The following is a 23,639-nucleotide window of genomic DNA, read 5'->3' as shown; positions in this document are numbered from 1 at the left end:
TCCCCAGTTTCAAGGAGCTAAGTTGGGCTCCTGGAAAAAATGCTCAACATCATTGACAGGGAAACTAACTTATCAAAGGGAATGAGTTTTTAATACAGTAAATATCAGACTCTGGAGAATGTGCACTATGAGATCAGCTTAAACCAGATACACAGTGTCTCAGCTGAGATTTTCCGTGTCATTATAACATTGCTATATAGCACTGTATGAATTGACCTCACACCATTCATGAAAAAGACTGCTCTACCAGACCCAGCCTAGTGATTACCATAAAATTAACCGAGCTTTAATTGTTCCTTTGACTTATTTCTTTGCTGGAGTCATGCTGACTGCCAGGGAGTTAATTCTCTTAAGTCTGCAAATCATTCCTGCAGCCACGAATTCACACTAAACTGGAGTGCAGAATAACTAAGATTGGATATTGCAGTACTTAAAACACATGAACTGACTGTCCTCAGTGTCTCCCAGACTGGCATTTCTCCACATTGCTGTAGACAAACTGGAGACCAGTTAAGTAGTTTAACAGTTTTCCAGTGGCTGAGTAGCTGGGGAAAGGGGTCAAACATACTTAAACCAGAAGATAAACTTTTAATGCTATTATCTCTTGTAGTCCCCTTTTCTAAGAAAACATAAAGGACAGTGAATGCATATCCTGAAAAATGTTAAGCACTACATTTAATTATGAAAATTAGTCTCTTATGAAAGAGTTGGAAGAACTGAGAATGATCTAAAGAGTCTCTGCCCAGCACTTCGCTAAAGCATCTAACCTAACAACATTAATGGTCATGCATGTGCCAGTAATTATTACACATTGCCTTGAGGCCACTTTACTTGAGAGAGCATCAGATCATATCCCAAATACCAGCTGTGCTGGTAACAATGAGTTCTTAATCTCTTGCATTGTCAGCATAGATGATGAGTTACTAGAAAATCCAGGTTAAGTGTTAGACCATACAGCAGGTCTCAAGCTGGTCATGAGTAAGTCCTAAGGAGGAAGAATGTGAGTCCATACTTCCCCTGGATTTGTAACATCTGTCAGGCTAGTGAGTACAAGGAGAGAACATCTGTTTGACAACAGAGAAGAAATGCACAGATATGGAACAGCATGTATGCAGGCTGTGTGCTGTCTAGCCCCACCTCAGGTAAAATGAGATTTATAACATCATTTCAAATAACCTCTGCTCTCCAGCTTTTATCAGAGCTCAGTGAGAGGAGCATTAGCACTGGATTCTGAATCAGTGCTGGAGAGCAGCACAGGATGATGTTCCCATCACACAGCTGGCAGTACACCCTATACCAAGCAATACTGATGAGAAGATTTCAGCCTTTATGGGTTTGGCAGCTAGTGAACTGAATATATTCATTAATGAAATTGTTTATACATGCTAAAAATAATAAAACCCAAATCCAGCTAATACTATATTAGGACTGAAATTAATTATGAACCTGCTTGTAGCAAATCATCTTTTCTGTATGTTCTGAGCCATAAATATCAAACTCATATGGGTAAGGTCAGAATGATAACCATTATAACCACACAATCTTGAAGAACAACATAGAACACATATCAAGAAAACGGTCCCAAAGAGGCATTCAGGTCAAGTCCAATCACTGCTTTTGGCAGCTAACCACAGTATATAATTTCCTTCAATAAAGGGACGAAGCTCCACCTGAAAACAAGTACCACAACTCAGTTCTTCCTATGAGAAGCAGTTCCAGAAACTTTCTACTCCTGTTAAGGAAAACTTCATATACTCTCTGACCTAAACCAGATTCATAGCCAGTTTATACACATTTGCTTTTAAGTCAACACTGTCCCTTAAGTTGAAAAAGTTTTCCTCCCAGGTATTTAAACCTTTCGACTGTGGTCAGGGAGGGTTTATTGTCTCCCTAAATTAGAGAGACATCAATTTGATAGACGGACCACTTGGTGGATAAAGAACTGGCTGGATGGCCACACGCAAAGAGCTGTGCTTAATGGCTCAGTGTCCACTTGGAGACCAGTGACGAGTGGTGCCTCTCAGGGACTGCTGTTGGGACCAGTCTTGTTCGACATTTTTGTCACTGACATGGACAGTGGGATTGAGTGCGCCCTCAGCAAGTTTGCCAATGACACCAAGCTGTGTGGTTCAGCTGATACCCTGGAGGGAAGGAATGCCATCCAGAGGGACCTTGACACGCTTGTGAGGTGGGCTGATGCCAACCTTATGAGGTTTAACCATGGCAAGTGCAAGGTCCTACACCTGGGTCAGAGCAATCCCAGGCACAGCTACAGGTTGGGCAGAGAAGAGATTCAGAGCAGCTGTGAGGAGAAGGACTTGGGGGTGTTGGTTGATGAGAAACTGAACATGAGCTGGCTTCAGTGTGCACTTGCAGCCCAGAAAGCCAACCGTATCCTGGGCTGCATCAAAAGGAGTGTGACCAGCAGGTCGAAGGAGGTGGTCCTGCCCCTCTACTCTGCTCTCGTGAGACCTCACTTGGAGGACTGAGTGCAGTTCTGATGTCCTCAACGTAAAAAGGACATGGAACTGCTGGAACAAGTCCAGAGGAGGCCACAAGGATGATCAGGGGACTGGAGCACCTCCCATATGAGGATAGGCTGGGAAAGTTGGGGCTGTTCAGCCTGGAGAAGAGAAGGCTGAATGGAGACCTCATAGCAGCCTTCCAGTATCTGAAGGGGGTCTATAGGGATGCTGGGGAGGGACTCTTCATTAGGGACTGTAGTGACAGGACAAGGGATAACAGGTTCAAGCTTAAACAGCTTTAGATTGGATATAAGGAGGAAATTCTTTCTTGTTAGGGTGGTGAGGCACTGGAATGGGTTGCCCAGTGAGGTTGTGAATGCTCCATCCCTGGCAGTGTTCAAGGCCAGATTGGACAGAGCCTTGGGTGAGATGGTTTAGTGTGAGGTGTCCCTGCCCATGGCAGGGGGTTTGGAACCTGATAATCTTAAGGTCCTTTCCAACCCTAACTATTCTATGATTCTACTGTAATACACTCAGTATAGTACCTGCTAGAGTCCCTCTCTTGAGGTTTACGAAGTTTCCAGCTGCAAGGTCTGTACCTATCTCATTGAGCACAACTATTCAATACAACTCAAAGATAAATTAAGCCATGTTCCTTAAATCTCTTGCAGTTGAACTTACCAGTATTTGAACAAAAAACAACAAAAAATCCCCAACAACAAAACAAACAAAAAAAAAACCCAAAAAAAACCCAAAAGAACACTATGCAACAGACTTGTGGTACATACACAATATTAACTGATATGCAAGGGTCTGATCCTGGAAAGATTTGCATGTGAGCTACATTTATGAAAGGCAATCAATCAAGAACATCCCCTCATACCTCTAGATGAGAGTCATAACTACAGTTTAGTTGGAACCAGGCATATCTAAGTCACCTGTGCATCTGGAAAAGGCCAACAGAAGAGCAACATCTCCACAAAGCTATACATGAAAAGAGCCAGCAATCTGAAGACTCATTTACCTGGAATACGGAAAAATCCCTCCACTCAAGCTTGTGAGAGGGCTGGAGCTGGCTGTTCAGGCTAGCTGCTCCCTATGGAATAAAGAGCCAGAAACAAAGGCCCAACAGGCAAGACAGGGGCCTCATTAGTCAGAGCCTGTACCACAGCCCCCGAGGTCTGACAGCACACAGGCTTAATCAAGAGACCATCAGCAAGTTGTGGGTGACAAGACATGTCCAAGATTATGCTATGAAGTCAATCAGCTGGTCAGCATCAGGTCCAGTACACATAACTAGGCTCAGGCATAATCCCATGATCACAGCACAGGTCCAGGGCAGGTCCCAGGTAATGCATGAAAATCAGTCGATGGATCAGTATCCCACTCATCAGAGGCCATAGCCAGGGCAGCACTGTAGGAAGGCTGGAGGCTGACATATATAGCTCAGCTGCAGTGGGGGTCCTGGCCCATGGGCGGAAATGGGGAAGCTGCAGGTGAAGCTGGTCAGGGCCATGAGAATCCATCAGGGCCCGACACTGGGCTAGCTACATGAAGGGTCACTAAGAAAAAGGCTGTTCTTGACAGGAGTATACTGGCCCCAGGATAAATTTTGGACTTAAAGAAAACTTTGATAGCAGATTTCGTTTTTGTCATGAATCATAAAATTTGATGAAAACTGCTTCAACAGAAAAAAATCCCAATTGGCTGTAATTCCTATCACCACTCTACACCGCTCTATAAATACAGCCTTAATTAAATCAAAGTACTTGTAGGTTTAAAATAGAACTCAGTGTACATTTAAATGCTTTGCTAAGCCAGAGCCTAAACACGAAGTTGTGTTTGGTTTTGTGTTTGTCTCTTGTTTACAGACAGCGACGGACAAGGCGATACTTCTGCCAGATCTTTCCCTTTCACATGTGTTCAGCACGGTCTACAGCCAGGATATACTGGTGTCGTTCCAATGAGGCCAATTTACACCAGCTGAAGGTTCAGACCCACAGCTGTATTTGTGTAACCTCAATGCTGCATGAACACAGATTTTCCATTATAAATATCTGTGTATATGATTCATAGAGTACAGTAAGTTTAAGATACAGTATATTAAATTATTCCAGACAATGGGCCCAACTGTCAACCCACTAGAAAATTAGCTAGATGTGTGATGTGACAAATGGCTTTGTATTAATATCAGAGCACCCTTTCCAACATCCTCACGCTGAATGTTCCTACTAAATGCCAGAGTAAGAGATCTGTGGTTTTCTTCCTGACAGATATCAAGCCACAGCCACGCACAAAGTAAGGCATGTGATTTCTATAATGCTGAACAGAGAAGCAATAATTTTATTGTTGAAAGTGGGAGAAAATTACAGATCCTGAACACATAAATATGACTAATGATACCTGGGCGTATTTTATGCATCTGCATTTTTTGCTTGCTTTTTGAAATATTGTACTTTTCCACCAAATGTAGTGACACCAAACACTCAGGCATTCATGGAAAGGATTTTCTGTTCCTTAAAATGGAAATGGCCTTTCCTGGGCACAGATCATCTACAGAGAACTGCTTGCTGTCCAAGTGCAAATAAATTAATTGGCTGGATAGGGAAGGTAATACTAAAAGAGATAAATAGACAACAGTCTCACAAATAGAAAGAACAGTGTAAATTATGAAAAGATCAGAGTGGGTTCCCAGATGAGGGGTCTTCCTTTTAGTGTGCAGAATCTGAGAGAGATACAACTTCAGTCAGTTGAAAATGCTGTATGAGTTTGGTGATTATTACAGACCCTGGTTCTATTCCTAGCCTAATGTGTGACATTCCTGTGACTCCAAATAGCTGCCATTAAAAACAAAACAGACAGATGTTTTCTGCTTTGTATCAGAAGCGTGGCGTTTCCCCTACCAAAATCACCCGTGTCTGAGGTGCAGAGATACAGCTCTGTTGTAATTACAGCTTTAAACTTCTGATATGTCATCACACTTTGGTGCCCAAGCTGGGATCTCTGCACAGATGCAAAACAGAGGATATCAGCTTTCTGCTGGATTTTGGGGTGTCCAACACGCCATACCCCTGTGTCCTAGTTCTTTACTCATCCCATGAATCAACATGTTCAATGTTTTCCCTTAATGCTGGCAATCTGGGAAGCTAGGAGAGCGGACAGGGTCTCCTGTCTCCACCTGGGGACACACACTCCACAGGTGGCACTGGACCTCACCGTTTCCTTGGCAGCACCCCTGCTTTCCGTGGCACTGCCTTAAGGCCCCCCTCAGTGAACAGGCTTGTTGGTAAAAACCTCAACATCCAACTCACCCCTCACAGGGCCTTCTGGTTCCCCAGGGCTTAAAGGGTTTTAAGAGCTGATTTGGCTGGGTGTAGGGGTGATTGTGCATTCCCCTGTGCAACAGGCACAACTGATGGGTTGTGCAGAAGTGGGGCAGCCATCCCAAGCTGGTCCCAGCCAGTTCCTACCAGCTCAGGCACTGAGGGGGCCCCTCACACTAGAGCCTGGTCATGGCACCAAAACATCAGTCAGCCAGAGAAGTGCCTGGATACAAGGTGCTGGGGAAAGAATATGGTGCTGCTGAGGGCTGGAGACACTCTGTGGGGTCCTCCATGGCAAAGGGGCAGGGACACCCCCACAAGAGACGAAAAGTGGCTCATGCTGGAACAGCTGGAACAGCAGTAGAGACTCCTTATCCTTGACACCCCCCACTGCCTTTCACCCCACCAGATGAGTTTTGATAGACTGGATATAAACCATGACAAAAATCAGGGAAACACATCCTGGGAAGAATAGTTGTTTAGGGCCATGTGTCCTACTTTTCCCTCTCAACACCCAAATTGAGATCAGAAATTTGTGTTGATTAGCAATAAATTGAGCAAAATTCCTCAGCTTGAGATTGAATTTTTTTTGTGACCCTTTTCAGCTCTGTGTAGGATGTAAGGCATCCAGGATTTCAATGCCAAGTAATATGGAAGGATTTTGCAACACAGGAAGGTTGAGGAAAACGTTTAATTAGTTTATAGAATGTTCATGATATGTAAAAAGAAAAGACAGAGTGACCCAGTTTACAATGACACTGATACTCTTGGAAATGATCCACAGACCATGCTCCCTGTTTTACCTCTTAAACCATCACCAGCTCCTGAGGAGGCAACCTCTTAACTGCACACCCACCCTTACGTGTTCCCTATAAATAGATATGAAGGTTAATTTAAGATATACTTTTAAGACCCTAAGACAAGTGTAGGCCATTTAAAGCATTTCAGCCAGGCCGGGAAGACATTCATTTAGAAATAATCACATAGCTACATCTGAAACATGCTGCACAGTAAGTCTGTGAACCTCATGCACAGTTTAATTACTTTATTTCCTGACAGCTAGGCTCTTATCACCTAACCTTCTTGAGGATCAAAGAAATAAATATTTTTTTTTAAAAAAAGCAGCTTTCTTTTCTTTTTCTGTATGTGTGGGCCTCTTTCTTCTCTTTTTCTAGATGTGTGGGTTTTGTTGTCCATTAGAGCCTTTAGATCTTCTTGTCTTCATTAGTTAAAGCAGAACTTCCCATTTATCATATGCTATATTAATTCTTAAAAATGCGTTTTAAGCCTGTATTCAGATGTCAGAACACCTTCTTTTGCCTTGCTGATCAGGGGAGCATTCTTCTGCCTCCCTGCGGTGCCAAGTTGAAGAAGCTGAAACAGCCTCAAAATGCTCCCTATCAAAATTGGCAAGCAAAATGAGGAGGAAATTTGTGCAAATGCAAAAATATTTCATCAGAACATACTGCCTTCAATTATTTTTGGACCCATTCTAATGTTCATGGAGGAAGCAAGAGGAATAGTAACTGCGTATCCAGTGTCAGCAGCAGGAAACTACAAATAGCACAGCACACCATGTTCCAGTTTCAGCAGTAACAGGCTTCAGAGCAGTTTCCTTACAGTCAGGAGTGGACGGACTGTAAGCCAACTGCTGCCAGAGTCTGGAAACATAAAGCAGGAACCACGCCATCACTCACATAATGTTCTGCCCTCTTGCACTGAAAGGTCACAAGCGTGTTGCATGATCCCATGCAAACAGGACAGAAAGTGCCCCAGACCGCTGTAACTATGCTATAGGGCACACTTAGCACAAAGGAAATGCGCAAGTCTTCCTCATCCCTAGCTGTAGCAGCGGAGTGAGGCATTGTTATTGTTTTTTACATTCCCATCAAACAGATCAGGTTCAATTCCAAGGGCTGTGGAGGCAATATATTTAACTGCCTAAATAAAGAAAAAAAAAAAAAGCAGATTGGCAGCACAGGGCAGAATGTATGATAAAGAAAGATGGAAACCACTGAGATACCTATTTAACACATCAGATCAGGACTCCCACTGCAGGACAGGCTTCCTGTGTGACAGAAGGCAGAGAAATTAACCCCTGTGGTTTTTAATTCCCAATTTTTAGCTTTGAACTTTGAATCCGTTGTACTCTTGTTTTACTGCTCCAAAGCAAATCCAGCTCAACAGCAATTACCTTTGGCAGATAAATGTCCTTCCTGAGGGACAGCTGTCCACATCTGAAAAATCAGCATCACAAATGCCTTCGAAAGAGTCTTGTGTTTTGCTTGTGGAGTCTGAACTCCTGTCATAGAAGAGTAACAGGAGGAAGTTTGTACCCTCAGAGCTGTCAAACCAGCAACAGATTCATTACAGTGGAAACAGAAATGTCAATGGTAGGCTTCCAAAGGAGTCCTGCCCTGTCCTCCGCAGGGAAAGAAACGATGTTTACATTAAGGTAAGTGACATTCACTGCTAGAGTATCATCCACCAGGGAGAGGATTCTGATATGTATTTATCCAGTTCCCTGTACTGCTCTGCTCAGCAGGCAAGGCAATCCCACAGTTCCTCAAACCAGATGGCAAAACTGGGTTTGTAGCTGCTTTCAGTTGTAGGGGCAGCATAAAGCAGTTGGTGTGTACTTGTTAATTTGTCCTGTTGTTACTAGATTTGTCCCCAAGCTTTCTACTGGTAGATGGAAAGGCAGAAAAGTGAATGTTCATGAAGCTATTGGTACACAGGGGAAGACTCCCTGTGGCCTTAGGTAAGAAAGTAGCAGGATACGAGCTTGACACTAAAAGCTGCAAGCTCCTTTGGAAAATAATAATCATATTATCAGTAATAATGAAGATATTTTCGATTTTACAATCCAATTAGTAGAAATGAGCTCTGTTTGTGCTTTGAGTTAAAAAACTTTATAATGATCTCCTGGTCTTGCAAAAATCTGTTCTTTCCTATAGATAACAAGAAGAGGTTCTTACTAAGTGTGACTAGCAGTGGTCAAAGTAATGAACAGTTCTCCCAGAGCACCCCATGATTTCTTCCCTCTCTGACAACTCTTCACTTTAGATTGGGGGACAACAAGTTGTGGACAGCATTAGCAACTGTCAGAAGCCTACTTCATATTAAACAGAGTGTATGTCAGATAGCTACATCTTTAATTAAAAGCTATTGCAAAGACTGTCAGTCCCAGTATGCAGGGAGAGATACAGGCTAATGCATGATTCACCTTCCTGCTAAAGATGAAGGGTTTTGTACGCCCTTTACCCTTACAGATGCTGAAGAGGATTTATCCCACTGTTTACCAAGAATTCTTTTGTGTCCATGACTAGGTGAGGGGGACTGCAGATCTGACTCGGTTGAGCTGCCACTCTCAGAGCCTTCCAAAGTGGAAGGTGCTAATCCCACTCTGAAGTCTCTTTAGCATGACATCTATGCTTACAGCACCACAAGGAACTGTCAACTCACACTGTATGCACAACTACCCTCTGCCCTTGTTCTATCTTTTCTGCTTCTTGGCAAAATTTGCTCTTCTATTTGTTAAAAAAAGAGAGAGAGAGAAAGAAAGAAAAAAAAAAAGAAAAAGAAATTAGTCTGAGATCAGGTAAGCCCAGTGGTTTGGAGAACCTATGAGCCTAATCCCTGGTCTGCTACCACCGAGCTTCAGAAAAAAAATCAGTAAAGATGCATTCAGAGCATCACACTGTTTATTCAGCTGCATTAGAACACCTCACAGTGGTTTATCCATGACAGAGAGCACTATTGTGCTTCAAGACAAGGCAGGAGCTGTACTCAGCATCAAGAGTTCAATTATTTTCTTTTAATGAAAAAAAAAAAAGAAACATGATAGAGAACACATTTGAATAAACACTGAAAATTAATTGAAAACTACTGTTACAATAGTTATTGCTACATGCTTTCAATTCTCACCTGCTTTATTAGAGCCTCTTTTGTTCTAAGATGTGTCAAGTAATTAAATAAATGTGATTAGAGCTTGCACAGGTTCACTGGGGGAAATACACAGATTTTTAAGAAATGGATATATAGTTTCTCCCTTTGATATGAATTTCCAGTGTTGATCCTTTGTCCTTAATTGATGCTATTAGAAAGGTCTTCCACAAAACATCCTAGGCGAAGCAGAATATTCCCAGTACTATACTAAAGCGACCCAAATCCTGTGAGTATACACAGTATGCAGTAGGAATGTTTCCAAACCCTTACATCTCCACGGGGATTTTCAACTGCAAATCTGCATTTCTTTGCTGGAAATAGTCAATACCGAATCCAGATTCAGTACCCTAATGTGCTAGCTGCCATATGAACATGCACTTAACTACTGTTTATCTAATTTTGTAAGATATTTCCTGTCAATTCAACAATTAGGGACCTATTCTCTGTGTTTGGACTGGTATTAGAAATTCTGTGTCAGAGCAAAAACTTCATGTTGAACACAGGGCTTGTTCTCTCTGTTGTTTTAGTTTCAGAGTGGGTAGAAAGGATGGTATAAGCGGATGATCTCCTATTCACATGGCAGCTTATCTGGACTGGTAGCTGACTTTCCTTCCCAGCACTGGCTTCCCAAGTCTTATTTTATCAATATGGAAGAACAGACATCTAGTGAGAATCTCTGTACCAAAGAAGGCACCATATGTTAAGGGTAACTTCAGATGATAAAAGAAAGCATTTTTTTCACTGGCAGTATGAGAGAGTAGACACCAGATACGGAAAAAAGTTTCAGGAGAGAACAGACACTCTTTGCTCTGTGCAAGAGTCTTTATGCATGAGAAAAGACAGAGAAAAATATGCTAAAGCAACTTAAAATACTCTTTTTGCTCTTGAGCAATGTCTATCCCAGATCTATAAATACAGAGATATGTCTATTTCTTCTATAGCTTAAAAATAAGGACCAATTGTGTCAGGAACTTTTTCAAAGCTTGTTTTTGTTATATTAGGACTATTGAAAGCCCTGGCAAATCAGACTGCCCATAATGTTGCAAATGTGTACTGACATAATTGTAATACTGTGGGGAGACACCAGCACAAACAGCTGGAAATAAAGTCCCATTTCTGTAAGTGGGTGGAAAAGTTGCTAACCCTGCCATCAGTAAGGCTGGAGCCAGAGACAGCAGCTAGAGAGGGTAGATGCACAGCTTCTGCATGTAGGGCTCTAACAGCTATGGCTCACTGAGTATTTTCAGTGGGAACTCTTACAATGGGCATGAGTCTTCCACTGTTGTGAGTAGAAGCTGAGACCCTCCCTGCTTTACAGGACCAGGCCTCTGTCTTTTTAGTAGAAAATTCAAGGGGACCACAAGCACCAAAATTCCATCAGGTCAGGGGATGCAGCAAAAACTAGCCTGAAATTCAGTTGTTTCACTCAATGAAGACAGAAGTAGTTTTGGGCTGAAATGGGTAGGTACCAAAAGCAAATTGAGCCCTTGTGACCTCTGAGAACTCTTTTTCTAGGACTATGGATAAGGGATTTCATTTGTACTTAGCAGTAAATTCTTGATCACTCTTCTTATAAAGCTCTCTGCAAACGTATGCATGTTCACAAACACAGCCCCCAGTTCAGTGCCTTTCCCAGTCAGTATCTGTACCCCAAGGCATCTGTCCTTTATCTGCACAGACATTTGGAATAGGCTAAGGATGAAAGCAACATGCTTAAATAAGCCTCCCTTAGACACTAGGTCAAATGCCTCTGCAGAAGACACTAAGCTCATTGACTCCTTTTATTGTGGAAGTCTTATGGAGCTTACCTCAGGTCTAACAACACTCCCTATGTTCAAAATCTCCAGGAAAGCTCCTTACTGTGATGCTCACTTACTGTGCTGTTGTGATATCCATAGTGTAAATACTTAGATGGAAAATTCAGGGCATGCTGAGTTCTGTACGCCACTGCAGGGTCCATGTAACTTAAATGAAATCTAAATCCTATGCAAAAATCCATGTCTAATCCATGCTTATTATGCCTGTATGATTATTACTGTTAACTGTTAAATACCATTCATTCAGTAACAAATCCTTTTGCAGTGGAAGAGCATAGAAGGCATACATATTTCTCATTGGTTCAAAACACTAAGGATGTGCTTTCTTTATTAATCCTGATTCTGGTTCTTTCCCTTCTTAATATGCTTCCTGCCTCCTCCCCAGTTCTAATTATCCACCTCCTCAGAACTCATTTGCTTTGTATTTATTTCACAAGTCCCTCCATCAGCTTCTCAGTATTGTCCTCATTCATTTCCCAGTCTCATTCCCTGGGTCACATCCTCTTTACAGTAATTTCTAAGCCAAAACTAGAAATTACATTTTACACAAAATCTTGGAGGTAATTGTATATATGGCACACAGAACAGATCAAAGAAACTGAGCGCTTCCACAAATGAAATAGAAGATGGAAAATGGTCCTTCACGAAGTGGATTTTATCTCAGTCAGTTGTCTGTCCCAGATGCCATGTCTTCTGGCATTACACAAAAACTTAAGGGTTAATGTGACGTGTTTTAAATAGGCAATCTATCACCTGCTTATGTAAAACTTCCAGGGTCTTTTGCCACTACTAGAAGAAAATGTAGAAGTGATGGGAAACAAAGAAGAAACTGAAGATGTTGCTGATCTTTCTAATCTTTTTTAAGCTGCTTTTTGAGAAAGTCAGCTAAGACCTGTTTCTAGGAAATGCTTCCCCACACAGCATCACTTGACTAAAGAAGCAACTACAATTGCTCTACCTAATGGACTGTAATAAAATAAACTACCTCCTATTAGCACAAGAGGCATATCATCAGATTTGTAATGCATTTTATTACAGAGCATATAGCATCAGAATTTTTAAGTGCAGTGCAAGGGGAAGTAAATTTTGAAACCGTTAAAGTGGATATGCATCATACAATCTCAAACGCACTGATATTTTCCCCTTTCTTAAACATCAAGACATCAATGCTTCTTAAAGCCATCTTCCACACACACCCCCCCCACTAAACCACAGGTAAATTTCCACATTTTGCATTCTATTAGCCCATCAAAGTAATCCTGCATCTTTTTAGACAAAAAATAGCTCGCAGAGCATTCCTTGCATTTGAGGAACATAAACCTTTAGCAGGTATACTCCAGTGATGGCATGAGCATGGTTCAGATACTCAGATTGTGTACTTCTTGGATAATCTTGTCTCCCACTGACTTTGCTGTGGAGCTAGAGCTTCTCTGTATTTTTCTAGACTAACTCTGTCTGGTGTTAAGGTAGATTCTAAACCAGGAACTCCTAAATTTAATCTGGCACTTCAGAATAAGCACTAATGTATATTGTGCTTCTGCTGAAAATCATTAGGAGTCTTCCCAATACTTACATTAGAAATGGGAATAGGACACTGGAGGCTTATAGGACAGGAGGCTAGTACAGCTGGTGTATCTGTGATTTTCCCTCTTCAGAAGCCTTATCAGTTCCTTTATTTAAGGAGACCAAGAAACAGGCCTAAAGCAGTGCTGTGTGAGAGGAGGGAGGGATGCAGTGTGTGCTCTTGGTACCACAGTCTCACTGCCCACACTTGCATAGGAAGTGGGATACAGAAGAGCTGCAGCAACTGTTATTCCACCCTATTCCCTCTCAACCATTCTGCTTACTCCCCCCTCTCCAAACTCATCTTCTATAATATGAATTTTGCATTATTATCACATTCTAATCACTCTTGGACTCACTGAAATCCTTCTATCATTCCAGGCTGGTCACATCACCTGAGAAAAAGGAGCAACAGCTGCTGTGTGGTAGGAGCTGCAGCCCCCTGCAGAACAGCACTACCATGGCAGCCTTCAGCAGCCAGCACAGCTTCCCATAGCCTGCTCCACAGGGAAAAATCACAGGCAGAGCTGTGTTTTTCAAAGGGAAGCTTTTGTATGGATGAAGCAGATGGTTTTGACTGCAAGCCCGCTACTTCACTGGTCCTTAAAGACTAGATGTGGTCTGTGGCTTGCCACTAGACTTTCTACAAAGCTGGACCTATCCAAATAAAATGCTTCTCCCACCACCAGCTTCCAGTGAAATTCACTCATGGCATTTTCTATCTACCATTGCCATCTTTTGGAGTTTGCCTTTGTGTGGTGGACTCCAGAAAAGTCAGGAAGGAAAAGGGGAAGTGAGGACAAAGAGAACATGCAAAGTCTACTTTGCTTCCCATTAGAGGCTGACCCCTATGATATTACAGCAGCCAGCCCTTTTCTTTGCTCTGTTTTTACAAGTTAACAGTTGAGATACTTAGTTCAGTCCAGCTGATGACTACATTGTTTATACACAACATGGACAACACTGATTACATCATGATAGCTGTTTTTCATTCACGCACATGCCAGGGTAGTAAAATTGATATGTAACAAGCCCAAAATGATGGGGAAATTCCTACAAAAGTCAAGTTGGGTGCCAGTTACAAATTATTTCCAGAAGAGCTGGAAAGTGCAGAGTATCAGGATATTTTTTTTGTCTTTTTTGGGATTTATTCAAGTGCAACACATGTGGACTCTTGCCTGAATTCTTCTCCCTATCCAGATTTCAACCAACCAATTAACATTTCTCAGATAGTTCTAATATTTGGATCGATGCTGATTGTGGGGGTTTTGTTTTAAACAATATTCAGTTTAGACTAGACTGCATTTTTTTCATGTTACTGATGGCTAAAAATATCTTCCCTGTTACTCAGTAAAAACACAGTGAAGCCTCAGTTCTAGTTTCAAAATTATGTATATAGATGTACATACATACGTATATATTACTCGGTAAGAAATAAATTTGTTGAACAGTGAGGGTCAGGGCTACACCAGCAGCTGAAATGTGTTATTTATCAGCAGATCATTACAGTCAGCACTGCACAGCATGTGAACTTCCTCACACCACTCTGCCAAAGCTCCCCACATGGCTGACCTGCCTGCTGACTTGAGCTTCAAGGAGCTTCCAGTCTCCATCTGGGGATTCAATCTCACTGCACTGCTTGTGCCCATGTGGTAGCCCAACTTTTCATCTCCCTCGGCTCCGCACAGGAAAATAAAACCCTAAAGGCCTGACTTGCAGACAAAGTTTCTCCACAGACAGCTCTGCTCTCTCCCACTGATTTGAGTGGGAGAAGCCCTCCCCCTCCTTTTATTTTGCCAATAATATGAGTTGCTCAGCAACAACTACAGAGACCTTCTGTAAGTTGTAATACCTGAAATAAGAATAATTCCTGTGTCCAGGTAGTGACTGTAGTTTATAAATGTTCTGATAGAGGGGATCTACAGGAGGGAAAAAAGTAAACTGATTTGCTTTGAACATCTAGGGTATTTTAATACCAAGGATTTAAAAATTAACCTACTTTAAAATACTATGATGTTTTCCTTCTTGTGCCCCTTTTCTTCTTTTTATCCCAACTTTAAGAACTTTTCATGCAATAAGGACACGTGAACTTTTTTAAATCAGAGATGTCCAGAAAATATACGTCCTTGACCATTTTCTCCTTATTAGAACATGTTTCCTAAAATATCACCCAATGAGTATACAGAGATATTTTAAAAGGCCCTAAAACCTTATTTATATTCAGAATTTTGTGTTACAGTTTGAGCTTTCACAGGGTATTAGAGTTGACATTTGATTAGCACTAAATGACATATCCAGGTTATATGGAAAGAGTTGTGCCTTTCCCCAAGAGATGAAGACTATTTTGGCTCTGCTACCATAACTAATTGTAGAGGGTAGAGTGCAACTGAGCAAATGGAGGTACCAGGAAACTTTAAAATTCAATACACAGACACACTGTGGTGGCTATTTACACAGTGGAGACAGTGTTCTGACTGGATTTAGCTCTGAACGTTTTATGAGACAAGTACTTTCCACTCTGAGTACTGCAGTACTGAAGTAGTCAGACTACTTCAAAGAGATCTGCAAAAGGCAGCTAAGGAGAATAAGAACATCAATCTTTTACATCACTCTACATGTGTGAAAAGTGTAGTAAAAGGGTCTGCAACCTTCCCTGGAAGAATTATAGGGACTCTCAAACTGAAAAGATTAAAACCACTAATTTGAGAGTATAAAACAACCAAATATTTTCTATTCTTTATGAAAATGTAGTAGTCAAGGAAATTTATGTTTGTAAACATTGGTCATCTGAACAATCCTAAAGAAAATGAAGATCCAGAGCAAAGCACTGACTGAAATACAGCCACTGATGGGCAGGACAGCAGTAAGTGACCTCGTTATAGCATGTGACACACAAAGGAAAGGGAGAAGAAGAATAAGAAATTGTAGCATTTTGAAGACACACTCTGCTCTTACGCAATCTAGAGTGATACTGCAGTGACTCTCATTTTAGAGAGACTCATCTGAATTCAAGGTTCTTCCAACAGGAGGCTTGAGTATACAATTTTCAAGCCTTTTTAGTCATTGCATCCCTTAGAGATATTTAGTACATGTATTGAAAACCAATGTCTTGTGTCTTGCTCTGTGCTACTGAGAATTATATTTCTTTCAGTAAAGTGCTTCTCCCTGATGTTTTAATAATAATATTAATATGCAATAATTAAAAATAGTCATCTTCAGTGAGATTCCCCTGCAGATGACACCTGCATTTCTTCTACTATTCTCCTGGGTCCAGTCAGACACATTAGTGAAACAACTGGATCATACATTAAGTGAAGAAGATTCAGAGATTGGTACTTCTGACAGATACACAGACTAGATAAACATGGGTTTGAGAGCTCAATACCTTCCACTGAGAATACCCTACTTCTGTGGCCTAGAATTTAAAATTCGCAGCAATGACTTCTCACAAAACCACGTAACAAGATGTCAAGTACATCTGTGTTAAGGAAGTGAGACTGCCAAGACTCTAGCTCAACACAGTTTTCTAAAATAAATTCACCAAAATCAGTGCCTTCATACACTTCCAGAGGAAAACAGCGGATGAATACTAGAAGTAGTAAAAAGCCTGCTTTATGGTGTATGACTGAAATTTGTAGGTGGTGGTGTGTATGAGACCTGGTTAGGGAACTCAGGTGGGTTTTTAGCCAGTCTTTTCAACAAATAGGACAAACTGCTATGTTTTGCTTGCAGGGGACTTCCCTATCAACATGCTCAGGAATGAATATCTTCTGAAGAGGGAGGGTATGGCAATGTAACACTTCAATGATACTGCATACCTTTGAAACTGCAGTTTCCTAAAGCTGTTACATACCCCTGCTTCAACCACTGTTAAGTATTTTTTTACATTGTATTTCATTTTGAGAAACCCTATCTGCTTTTCAGGCTGATACACTACCTTACAAATATCTAAGAAATAAGAAGTTGCAATGCAATCTCTATGGAATAACTTCATGTTAAATATTTCTCAAATAAGGTCTTTGCTGGTGAACAGGAATCTTGGCTGCTCTCTCAGTGTCAGGTATGAATTCAACTGCCATCCTTAAGTGCTGTTTAATGCAGACCAGCCACACTGAGTTTTACATGCTGCTGCCATTTTAGAATACTTTCTCTTGGTCTATTTATATGTTTAACCTAAACACAGTCTCAGATCTCACACTGTGGGAACTAAGCGGCCATGTCCTTGTACAAAGCCATTACCAAAGATTTTACCAGCTGCAAATCCTGTTCCAATTTCCTACAAAAGGGAAACTGAAAATGTTGTTTGAGATAACAATTTATAGGACTTAAACTACAAATTTCCCATATAATCACAAGTGAAAACAATAATCATAGTGAATCAAACCCTAAAATCATTCTTCTTTAGGTGATGTGATATGTAGACAAACATATTCATAAGCTTAGTAAAAGAAACTTGAAAAAAAAAAAAGGCTGATTCTCGTGCTAATGTCTACCAAACGTACCCATTGTGACACAAAAATGCAAATTAACTTTCATCAAAAATGACACAGACAAGTTATTCTTGGATATCATTATGCCTGCTACATCCAACAATTTTAGTTCAGTGAATTTGGTTTGAGAGTCACATAAGTCCATCTGCTAGCAACATGAGATTTACACCTGTGATGAATAACTCATAGTGCTAATCGGTCACAGTGTCCTTTTGATAAAGTCTTGCTTAAAGTATGAAAGCAACAGATTATTCCCTACCTTCTCAGCATCTTGCTCAAAAAGTCGAAGTTGAAAGCACTGGTCCAGTTTCAACTTGCGGACATGCCACATCTGATGTAAGTGTTGCCGGGTAGAATGTAGTTTGTCTAAAAGGCTGGTGATCTTTGGCACAAGACTTTGAAAATCTGCACTTCCAGGAATGCAGTTCCTACCAGAAAAACCGTCACTGCATCTTATGCATTGTAATAACCTCTGACCCTCACGATCCAGTTCTTCTACAGGAGCTTTAATCACTTTTTTCTTAAGCTGCGTGTGCTCATCAATCAGCCTTCTCGAGCCCTCAACATCAACTGGAAACTCCTTCCTAGCCAACATTTCCTGGAGATCCTCCAGCCTTGATAATAAATGGACAGCACTGTTGAAAAACTCTTCCAAGGAGACGCGCAACTCTATCCATTCATCGTGGTTGTAATCCAAGGATCCTTCAAATTCATCCGTCAGTTGAGAAGGATCTACGAGTTTTGCCAGGCCTTCCACTGATACCATACTTGTCTAAGGAAGGGAAAATAACAGAATTTGAATCAGTGACTCTCTAATCAGAAACAACAGTGCAATCCATAAATAGCATGAAGAGACCATTTTCCTCATCAATACATAATTGAATGAATTCTGTAAAAGATGCTGAGGACTGACCTGACTACCAAAATCATATTATGAGAATGTTTCTGTCGTATATTACTTTAAGGCAGTTGGACACTGAAGACTTCTTAATGCACCTCTTGGATATTTGGACATGACTGTTCAATAAACATGTATGTGGTATTACAGGGATCCTACTATTTGTGTTACACTCAGGCTAGTGGCTAAAGAGCAGCAGAAGTTATAGGCATATGAACCGAAGCAGGTATTCTGACCTACCAAAACACAGAATATGCTGTTTTTTTCTTCCAGATTATTCTAGCTGGCTTTTGCCACAGGCAGACCTCTTTCACATTAGTAATTTCTAATGTAATTAAGCCAAAATCAATGTAAATGTGAAATGTCATTGGAATATTAACAATTAGAATTTATTGCTAATAGGAAGTACTGCTCATGAATCATACACAATCAATGAGAGATGGTTTTAATTCATTCAGACTCAGTAATCAGTGATCAAGAAATGCATTGGGTGCCCGGAAAGCAGATTATAGCTTAAGGATGCAACGACTGATGGCTGTTCCCATTTATTTTAGTAAAAATAGTTTTCCCTGAAATATGAGCATAGGGTTTCATATTTATAAAGTTACTAGAGATTTTCAGTGTTGTCACGTTAACACCCAAGTTGGCAGCCCTTAGAGGCTTGTGATGTTCATTAGCGACTGCACATCTATACCCTAAAGATCAGGCCTCTAAAGAATGTCAGATTGTGCTCTTCAAAAGTGGAGACACCCAATAATCACAGCAATCTTTTAAAAGTCATTACAAAGAAACCTCAAGTACTGTCCATTATCCTGAATTTTGCCCCAAATAGCAGGCTGTCCACTGGTTTAAAGTTAATAATAGGCTTTTCTTCCAATTGCATCCATCTAAAAATATCAGGAATTCTGCAACATATGAAAATTGGCATTGGATTGAATTAATGATCAGTGGGAAGATTATTTTAAAACTTTCTTGGAACATTCAATGATTTGGGGAAGGACAGAGACAACAAATAAATGGGAAAGTAATTTCAAATTTCTAAACCTCTTGACTTGGATATTAACCCCTTGAAGATAATCCAATTTAGAGTTAAACTGCCTAACAGGAAAAGACTTCTCTTCATAGCTAGTACCTGGGCATGCCCGCTGCAGTGTGTCAAGCTAATGCAAGCACTCCTCTTATCATGAACAGAATTTGATGTGGTAGAGCAGAAAGGCTTTTAATTTCATGAATTCTGCAGCACATTTATTTATTCAGATTTATTTCTTTAAGGAGTTAGAATCATAGAATCATAGAATAGTTAGGGTTCAAAAGGACCTTAAGATCATCTAGTTCCAACCCCCCTGCCATGGGCAGGGACACTTCACACTAAACCGTGTCACCCAAGGCTCTCTGCAACCCGGCCTTGAACACTGCCAGGGATGGGGCATTCACAACTTCCCTGGGCAACCCATTCCAGTGCCTCACCACCCTCACAGTAAAGAACTTCTTCCTTATATCCAATCTAAACTTCCTCGGTTTAAGTTTTAACCTGTTACCCCTTGTCCTGTCACTACAGTCCTTAATGAAGAATCCCTCCCCAGCACTCTTGTAGGCCCCCTTCAGATACTGGAAGGCTGCTATGAGGTCTCTATGCAGCCTTCTCAAAGTTCTTGAAACTCTCATGAAAACAACCATAGTTAGGCAGGTAGGTGGTAAAACAGAGTAACTGCCTGTCAGGCATCACCCGTCTTTCTTTTAGAAATCACTTTGAAAAGCAAGCACTATTTAAACATTTTTGGCAGAAACAAGAAAATAATCTTGAAGGCACCTCTGAATTAATGCTAACTAAGCTGCCTGGTCCATTCCTCAAAATGACAGGAAGTTTTGGAGTCCACATATGTCAACTAAACCGTTTTTTTTTCTCTTTTCTTTGTGTGATGATCTGAGGGCATGCTTCACCCTGGACTGTGACACAGAATCATTCTGCCAGAGTCTCACAACACAAACCCCAGATCATTAGCCTCCACTAAGGGTCCTACACTATCCTGGCACATGCATAATGCTTCCATTAAGCTTAAAAGCAGAATCTGGCTTTAAAACTGATGCTGGTTAGTGCTGAGTTTGTAGATGGAGTAATTCAACAGACTTCCATTGTCTTCCACTGCAGTCCGTTCCTGCCAAGAACCTTGTGTTTGTTCACAACTGTGGGAAATCACTGTGATAGTTCAGTGCAGAGAGGGTAGCTGTGTGCTGCCCTACATAAATCAAATCAATGTGAGTCATATTGACCTGCAATGCTTATTTGATATTCAGAGTTCTTATGAGAGAACATGAGCTGCCCCAGAGCCTCAGCCTACTTAGCAGATATGTAGCAGCATCCACAAGAAACCTTTAAAAGAGAAGTTCCTGGATTGTGGTGTCTATATTGCAGGTCGTCTACTGTAAAGTGGACCACAGCTTAATAAATCCCATTAAATCATAGAATTGAAAGACTCGTCAGTTCTGGCTGTCTGCAAGTGGCCAAATAGACAGCAAAAGCACTGACCCTCTTTCTGTGGCCCAAACATTCGTGAACCATCACAAACACCCATGTGAACAGCCCAGAATACAGACCAAGGAACAAAGGTGCACACACAAAATTGAAAATACCCTTAGTATCTGCCAGCATGTACAACAAATGAGTCCAGAATTTTTAACACAATACAGACTCAGAGCAGTAACTATGATCACAGTTTACTCTTCACTGTCATGACACCAACTCCACACAATAAAAAGATATAAACCAACTCCAGAAAATTTAATTTTAAAAACAAGCAGATGTTCTAAAAATATATATTTAAGCTCTGTTACTTTACTTCTGGGTCTTGAAGCTTTAGGAAGACATTACTTATGTTTACTAAAGCTCTGAAGGACTGAAATCCAGTGTTGGATGGACAGCATAATCTGTCTTTTCTTGGGCTTCCCTGGTACTACCATTTAGTGCCCCTATGTATTTTAAATAGAAGCTCCACATCCTCGTATGCTATTCTGGTCTATGCACAGGCCCTCTCCTGCTTCATAGAATCATAGAATCATAGAATAGTTAGGGTTCAAAAGGACCTTAAGATCATCTAGTTCCAACCCCCCTGCAATGGGCAGGGACACTTCACACTAAACCATGTTACCCAAGGCTCTGTCCAACCTGGTCTTGAACACTGCCAGGGATGGAGCATTCACAACTTCCTTGGGCAACCCATTCCAGTGCCTCACCACCCTTACAATAGAATCATAAAATAGGGTTGGAAAGGACCTTAAGATCATCTAGTTCCAACCCCCCTGCCATGTTCTTCTGTTTTGTACCTGTGCATTTCCTTTCTCCTTCCCACTGCCCTGATCCCACTCATTCCAAACAGGCAGCACTGCCAATCTCATTGCACTGTAATGGCAGCCACTTCTGCCAGGGCCAGAGATTTTAGTAAGTGTGAGAAATCTCTGGAGGTGACATAAAGCTATACTGAAGGCAGCCTTGCTTTTAAAGGCACATAGGGGATAGCAAGTGGGGCTATTTTAATGCCTAAGCCCTCATAGGTAGCCAAGGAAGCTAAAGACCCTATTAAATACCAACATTTATGAATTCATTGGTTTTATTGTGAGACAGAGGGGAAAAAAATGCACAAATACTTAAATTGTGATAAGTAAAAGTTTGTTAACGCTTAACACCAATCTAGTTGTCCATTGCAATTCAGGAGTGCTTTTAAGAAGAAATTGAAAATAATAACATATTTATATCACACACTGACTGCAACATATCTTAAATGTATAATTAAATATAGTCTTTCACTGCAGTCAACAATAAGAACTATAGCCAAATTCTCTTCTGAGTTCCAGGGATGTAAAATCTCTGAATGAACGGATTGGTAAGTAAGACAGTCAATGATAGAATTGTTTCCCAGCAAATTAAGAAAAAACAGCAAATGACTAACTCATGGCCGGGCATGATTGATGTATGAGCACTTCACGCTCCTGAGCTTTGCTTCTCTTTGGGTAAGAATATGAAATTTACAGAAAACTACTGTGCACTAAGAGAACACAGCCAGGTTGTCCTCACCAATGACAAAGGTAGTAAAATTCTCTTTAATTACACAGTTGTATATTGGTTACTTCTCAAAGAACCTGCTTGAGGCACCTTATCACTAACCGAAGTTGTTAATGTTACCCCTGAACTGTAAATCTCAATTAAAGTGGTGACAATACACAGTTGAGTTTAGTATAAATGTCTTTTATTAAAAAAGCCACTTCCCAAAGTGGGTAGAGGTCAACTAATCAACACACACTGTAACATCTAGAGAACATCATCTTTAGTGTATTGACTGATTCGGTGGGGCTTTTTTGCTAAGAGAAACAAAGGAAAGACTGAATGCAACACTACCAGAAATAAATGGCACAAAAAAAAACGTCACCAAAGTTTGCTGTATGTAAACCTCTGGAATGAAACATGCATCCTGTTCCACCAGTGTCCTCAGGAGGCAACCTGATGCCAGGGCATCAGCCTACTCCTTCAAACAGGCCTCAAATGTCTTTTTTTTTCCCTTAGTCACAGGGCTTGGGAATTTTTTTGTTTTACCTGAAGAAAGTCTCAACAGAGCTAATGCCTTATCACACATCTCTCATGTGGCTCTCACCTCAAAGATGAACTTGGAACTGCCGAAGTTCGTTTTCTGCTTCTGCCAGAAATTATCAGGTTTTATAATCAGGGCGACATGAATCTCAGCAGGAAAGGCTTCTTGAAGGGTCTTTAGGAGAGGCTTGATCAAATCCCATTTGGATCCCCGCATATCAATAATAACAGTGAATCCTCGCTTACAAACATCTTCACTGTAAGAATAAAAGCATATTGAGATAATTAATGTTGTGGACAGTCACTCTGAAATTTAACTTTATTGCTAGTCTGCAGGACTTCAGAGCAAAGCAAGGATATACTTCAAAATAATACCTGAAAGATGATACAGCATAAAGGCTATCTGAAAGGCTATTTTAATTTTACCATAATCTAATTTACATGAAATTTAAGTGTATATATTACAGTTTAAGCTCTAATTTACCAGATACATGTAATTCAAATTTTCACTGAAAACATACATAATTTCACACAATTGAAAACAGAATCAAATATA

At 40.8% G+C, this 23,639-nt stretch overlaps 1 protein-coding gene across 13 annotated transcripts in view; it reads right to left on the bottom strand.

The window, feature by feature from the left end:
• KALRN (kalirin RhoGEF kinase) overlaps window positions 1-23,639 on the bottom strand; it is a 514,059-nt gene that overhangs the window by 286,981 nt on the left and 203,439 nt on the right. For all 13 annotated transcript variants that reach the window (XM_057430160.1, XM_057430159.1, XM_057430148.1 and 10 more), the window contains exons 4-5: window positions 23,148-23,340; window positions 17,866-18,378 (exon numbers count right to left, since the gene is read on the bottom strand). In XM_057430160.1, coding sequence (XP_057286143.1) covers window positions 17,866-18,378; window positions 23,148-23,340 — 706 coding nt within the window. The remainder of the gene's footprint in view (window positions 1-17,865; window positions 18,379-23,147; window positions 23,341-23,639) is intronic.

The sequence above is a fragment of the Pezoporus wallicus genome, unplaced genomic scaffold (genome assembly GCF_028554395.1).
Source record: "Pezoporus wallicus isolate ANWC-B61680 ecotype Strahan unplaced genomic scaffold, APGP_CSIRO_Pwel_v1 contig_5261, whole genome shotgun sequence".
NCBI lineage: Eukaryota > Metazoa > Chordata > Aves > Psittaciformes > Psittacidae > Pezoporus > Pezoporus wallicus.
Note: the sequence above shows the minus strand (reverse complement) of the source record. Positions and strands in the feature narration are given on the sequence as shown.